Here is a 5,419-nt window from a genome sequence, read left to right on the forward strand (position 1 = left end):
TCGTCTCTAGCATATTTGATAGATCGTATTAAGCTTGATGCCAAACTTGGAATAACGATAAATTAGAAGTAGAGAACGGCTATCTAAAAATTGAATAGATGAAAGTATAGCAAAGCAAGAAGCAGGGAGTACCGAAGAACCACGTTTGTGTGTTGCAGTGTCGCATGTGTCATCTAAAGTTTGTTACTCGCACAAGATAGCATTAGTTCTTACTCTTACTTACTCGTGCTTACAAAATATGGATATGGAAGTGGAAAACGTTGAAAATATAGAGGATGTAAAACTCGATAATACATCGAAAGTGAAAAGAAAAAAACGTGGAATTGTATATTTATCTAATATACCTAAATACATGAATATCACGAAAATTCGTGAATTATTTTCTATATACGGAAAAGTTGGAAGAATCTATTTACAGTTAGCAGAAAATGGTTAGTCATTACGGATAAAACAACAAGGTAGTCTGATAAATGTCCCACTTATATATAGCATAACCTCTATTTAATAGTAGTCAAAGATATTTGCGGTTTTAAAACAATATTTGTTTGATCTTCTGATAATATATATTATAAGACTTTTTTATAGACGAATATGCATTATGTTTTTTCCATACAGAACTGAGACGGGATGATAAAACAAAGAAACGAAAGAAAGTTGGTACAAGGTTGTTTACAGAAGGTTGGGTTGAATTTGAAAGTAAGGCAGTAGCAAAATATGTTGCGACTATATTGAACAATACACAGATCTCATCTAGAAAAAGAAGCAAATTTTACGATGCTATTTGGAATATAAAGTATCTACCAAGGTAACAAATTGCTTTTTAAACTATGATTGTAGTTTATTATGTAGGAATAATTTAATCTTATATTGTGTTTATTAGATTCAAGTGGATTCACTTAAGCGAACGTTTAGCTTATGAACGAGCTGTACATAAACAAAGATTACGAACTGAAATTGCACAGGCAAAACGAGAAGCAAACTTCTATTCGCACAATATCGATAGAAGTAGGAAGCTACGTCAAGTACAAAAAGATGGAGATAGTAGTTTTATACCGCCTGAGATAAAACAGAGGGATACCGATGTTGAAATTAGAAGCAAAAAGGAAAACGAACCTGTAACAGATAGAACAGATTTCTTAAAATCCTTATTCGGATGAAATTTTTTTATCAGGAAAACAAGTACAGCATTTACCCATAGGCATCCTTTATCTATATTTAAATAATAAATTCGTTGCAATTATCATTTGATCAATGAACAAATGCCTAATTATCTTGTAACATGTTCTTTTATTTTTCGTATCTTCTGATATAAACAAAATAAGGTACTACAATTGTTCTACGTAAATTAACGAATGGAATTTATAGAAATTAAATGCTTAATGTTCCATTTGACATTTAGCATGAAAGTATATCACGAAATTATACAAAATATACATTAAATTTATTCCGATAAAGTATTCTACTTATATTTATTTGGTGTTTTTATCTAGAGAAATAGATCCCGCATAACGATATATACGCTATATCTAAACGTTTAAATTTCCTTAAGTAGCACATTATAAAATTGCATGAAGTTGATTTTAATCTGTTGAAATTGATCATCGAACGAATAAAGGCCTTCTTTTCTTCGATATATTATATTTACTTTGTTTAACACAGTTTATATATTACATACTTGAGGGAAGAAAAGGAGTAAAATTCCAAGTGCTTGCAACGTTCTTATCATATTGGGTCAATCCTTCTAACGCTTTAGGATCTGAAAATTTCGCAATAACATTTCATTTTTCATAGAATTAATGTAAAAGTAAAAAAAAAAGAAAAGATTTTAGCGAATCGGTATGTTGTATAGTACCAGCAGTTCGTAGATAATCATCCAGTGGTTTCTTAAAAACAGTAGTCGGTATTGCCATGCACAATCGTGGATATAAAACAGAATCGTTCGATAAAGCAACATTGCAAACCACTATCCCTAACATTTTAAAATTGGCGCGTCGAACAATGGGTCCACCGCTAACGCCACCGTGCACGCAACAATTGGTTTGAAACATGTGTCGCCAGGTTTTTGATATTATTCCGCTGCTGATGGTAGGCCGTCCTTTCAAGGAGATTGGAAATCCTATAGAAAGTATTTCTTCCCCTACGAAAAAAGCATATTATTCTGTCATAGCTTATGATTATCAACGTTCAACGTGGGAGATATGTACATCTTTATATACACGTGTAGTCGTGTATGTGCGCACTTGTATGTGTGGAACAAATGTCCAAAGAAATCCTTTTAATTTGGTTAGTATTTGTACCCAATTCGTAGTTAATAATAGAGGCTCATTAGACTCAATTGAAGGGAGTTTGAAAGACGAGCGGAAGAAAGAAAAAAGGCAGATGGATAGTTGGATGAATAGCGAGAGAGCTTGGAAGAGGGATGGATGTTCGCAACATTTGTTCGATATCAACGAAACGTCGATTCAGCCCCTCAACGATCAATTGGCTCAATTTAGACCTAGTTATTTTTCCGTCAATGAAAGAAGGTCAGTGTTGCTTTCCCTTGCAACGTACGGCGCCACAACGTCGCCTTCTACTCCATGATCTTCCTATATTCTTAATTCTTATTTTCATTACCGTTAACCAACCGGAATAACCTCCAACGGTGTGGATGCGTTACAAAAAAGTCTCGATTCTTGATATAACCGAACGTATAACTGTTAATACGAACTGCGCTAGTGATGACACCAATATGCTTTTCTTTTTCCATTTCAGCTCACACCAGCATTATGTCTAACGAATTTCTTTCGTTTTTGTATTTTTATTTTCATATTATGGTATTTAAACGCGGAGCTTGTAGAGCTAGCTGGAAGTTAGAAAGAAAGTATGCAATTTTTAAGCGCCTTACCCTTCTGTGCATCTGTATCAGCAAGTTCGATAGCCTTCATCGAAGGTTCTTTGAACTTTAGATCGATCTTCAATACAGCAATATCATAAGGTCGTTCTGTTGGTGTTTTATATATCAAATTTGCTTCTGCAAACCATTCGAACTCATCTGTGCGCGACATAATGCAGGTTGCAAGTTTAATTTTTCTTTCTGGTGCCTAAAAATGATTAAATAAAAAGATTAAAATAGATTCGTGATTCGCGATACGAAGAAATCCACGGCGACTTTTCCAATAACTTTAGAGAGGAAAAAGTGAAATAAGGAAAGAAAAAAGAAAGACTTGTATACCATTGTAACAACATGTGCGCACGTTATGAATGTTCCGCTTTGTTCGTCTACTAAAGTAGCGGTGCCCCAGTTCGGTCCACACTTTACGATCGCGATACTTTTTTCAAGGGTGTCTGAACAAAGGACGAACCAATGATTGTCCATAAAGTTACATGTAGAGACCCGTAGAGTTCAAGAGTGAACATCGCTAATGAGAAAGAAAGGAAAAGTGCATGCGTACCAATTTCGGGCAGACTCCGCCATGTGAAAGGTAAAATCTTGCAGGACAAACATCGAGGATCATCTTTCAAGACACGACTTTGGAGAATTCGTTTCAACAATGATAACAGGTTCACAGCGAAAGTACAATTTACCCATTCTCCGCGGTACCGGCTTAATGACGCAATTACCATGCCGCAAATATTTCTTCGGCCACTTGAAGATTATACGAAATGTTAGCAAGTGCAACGAAAGAATAAATTCAAAGGGCAAACGGCTGAAAATATAATAAATGAATTACCAATCGTTGATTAAAAATACAGGACTACCTTCGCATCCAGGGAAGCTAGTCACGTCGATTACAATGAGACACTGGTTGGTTCCAAGTAAGTTTCCAATAATTCCGCGACTCACCGAGTCGATAAAAAATGCATTTCCAAACGGCGTCGAGACTAATTCAACGATAGCTCCTTTTGTAATTTTGCCGACAGCAGCTTGTTTCGCAAGTTGAAGTAAAACTTGTTTAACTTTCGCTTTATCCGTTACTTCTGATTCTCCGCCCAGCTGCTTACTTTCTACGAATGTCGAGTCTTTTTCTCGTCCTATTGTTTCGTCGCTTAATTCGAACGATTTGCATTTGATCATCAAGAAGACAGGTAATAAAAGACGATCAAAGTCGTGTTGTTTCTCGAAGGTAAAATTTTTCAAAGAATTCTCCAGTGTTTCCTCCAAAAGAGGACATTTCCAAACGGCTACTAACTTTCCTGATTCCTTTAACGAATGGTTACGATGTATCTGAAACGTTAAATCATCGAACAACTGTTCCGATGCTCGAGCCGTGGCTAAATCTCCGGAATTTAAAACTGTAAAGAAACGAAGGAAATCCCGGGATCGAGATAAAACTGGAGCCAGCATGGAACCGTGTGCAAGTACCCAACGTTCTGCGACTAAGACGCCAGAATAGCCATGTGAAACCATTGCCCCTTCCGTCAAGGAAGCGTACGATACGAAAACATTTTCTGCCACGTGCATCGTCGATATCTCCTTGTTCCACGCTTCTTCTGTAACTGTTCGTCCTTTAGCGAAGAAAAGGAATCCTGAAAAGAAAAAAAGAAAAAAAGACTAGTGGAAGGTATAAGAACAAAGATTACTACGCGGGTAAAATCTGTCTTCTTTTATGGAAATAAGGAGCGTAAAACGCATATTGTTGAGAATAGGGTCACAGGTGAGTTGAAAAACATTTACTCTTTTCAAACACCATCAAACGAAGCTATTTGTACAATGCATGTGTTTGTTGGTTATAGTAGTCTCTGATCCGATACCACCGTGGCGTCCCTGCGGCACCCTCGCAGTATCCTCGATTTCAGCGAGCAACTCAATGGCACGTGTACTCAAGGCAATTTCTTTGCCGTTCCACGTGTATCCCAAAATTATCGTTGATCAACTGTCTTTTATTCTCTCGTCAACGCCTACAGTATCATCCTTTGCCATCGTCAATTTTCGAAATATAGCTCGTAACATTGCGTCACGCGTCTACATTTAATCTTGAAAAAGTTAATTGAAACGATGGCAGATGACTGGAAAGAAAATAAAGAAGAAGGAAAGAGAGAAGGAAGGAAGAAAGAAAGAAAGAAAGAAAGAATCGTAGGAAACGAAGCGAAGGCGGGAGGAAGATGGGAACGGACAGGAAAGCTAGATAGGTGATGGAGGATAACAAGAAGGGAGGGTAACGGAAAGAAACGAAGACAAGGGAAAAAAGGAAAAGAGAAAGAAGAAATCAAAGGAAAGAGTGAGGGAGAGAGAGAGAGAGAGAGAGAGAGAGAGAGAGAAAGAGCTCGTGACGAACAAGACGTAAGCTACTCGTTATTTGCAAGGAAGAAGATTGCAGGCTCTATTTCTGCCTGTTCGCAATTAGGCGGGCAGCTGGTGGTGCCGAGGGAGGTAACTCGAAGCTGAGCGATAACGCAGCGATTCTCTGGGCAAGTTGAAGGGGTGGCGAAGAAAGGG

General features: G+C 37.3%; 2 protein-coding genes and 1 long non-coding RNA gene across 5 annotated transcripts in view; 2 read left to right on the forward strand and 1 right to left on the reverse strand.

Moving 5' to 3' along the window:
- The first annotated feature begins 126 nt into the window (after positions 1-126).
- LOC117234528 (activator of basal transcription 1-like) lies at positions 127-1,468 on the forward strand. The gene is made up of 3 exons (XM_033495858.1): positions 127-431; positions 616-805; positions 881-1,468. The coding sequence occupies exons 1-3, from the start codon at positions 239-241 to the stop codon at positions 1,155-1,157; spliced, it is 660 nt and encodes a 219-aa protein (XP_033351749.1). The 5' UTR covers positions 127-238; the 3' UTR covers positions 1,158-1,468.
- A 155-nt stretch (positions 1,469-1,623) lies between these two features.
- LOC117234522 (peroxisomal leader peptide-processing protease) overlaps positions 1,624-5,419 on the reverse strand; it is a 28,495-nt gene continuing 24,699 nt past the window's right edge. For 2 of the 3 annotated variants that reach the window (XM_033495847.1, XM_033495848.1), the window contains exons 2-7: positions 3,714-4,509; positions 3,435-3,628; positions 3,215-3,327; positions 2,888-3,083; positions 1,853-2,137; positions 1,624-1,756 (exon numbers count right to left, since the gene is read on the reverse strand). In XM_033495847.1, coding sequence (XP_033351738.1) covers positions 1,668-1,756; positions 1,853-2,137; positions 2,888-3,083; positions 3,215-3,327; positions 3,435-3,628; positions 3,714-4,444 — 1,608 coding nt within the window. In that variant the 5' untranslated portion in view covers positions 4,445-4,509 and the 3' untranslated portion in view covers positions 1,624-1,667. Of the gene's footprint in view, positions 1,757-1,852; positions 2,138-2,887; positions 3,084-3,214; positions 3,328-3,434; positions 3,629-3,713; positions 4,510-4,657; positions 4,957-5,419 lie in introns of all 3 variants that reach the window. The other variant, XM_033495846.1, reaches the window with a different exon arrangement.
- LOC117234539 lies at positions 2,132-3,467 on the forward strand. Its single transcript, XR_004493538.1, has 3 exons — positions 2,132-2,283; positions 2,342-2,525; positions 3,323-3,467. It is a non-coding gene; the product is annotated as an uncharacterized LOC117234539 (long non-coding RNA).

Source organism: Bombus vosnesenskii, unplaced genomic scaffold, assembly GCF_011952255.1.
Source record: "Bombus vosnesenskii isolate JDL3184/JDL3185 unplaced genomic scaffold, Bvos_JDL3184-5_v1.1 scf7180000013305, whole genome shotgun sequence".
In the NCBI taxonomy this organism is placed as follows: Eukaryota; Metazoa; Arthropoda; class Insecta; order Hymenoptera; family Apidae; genus Bombus; species Bombus vosnesenskii.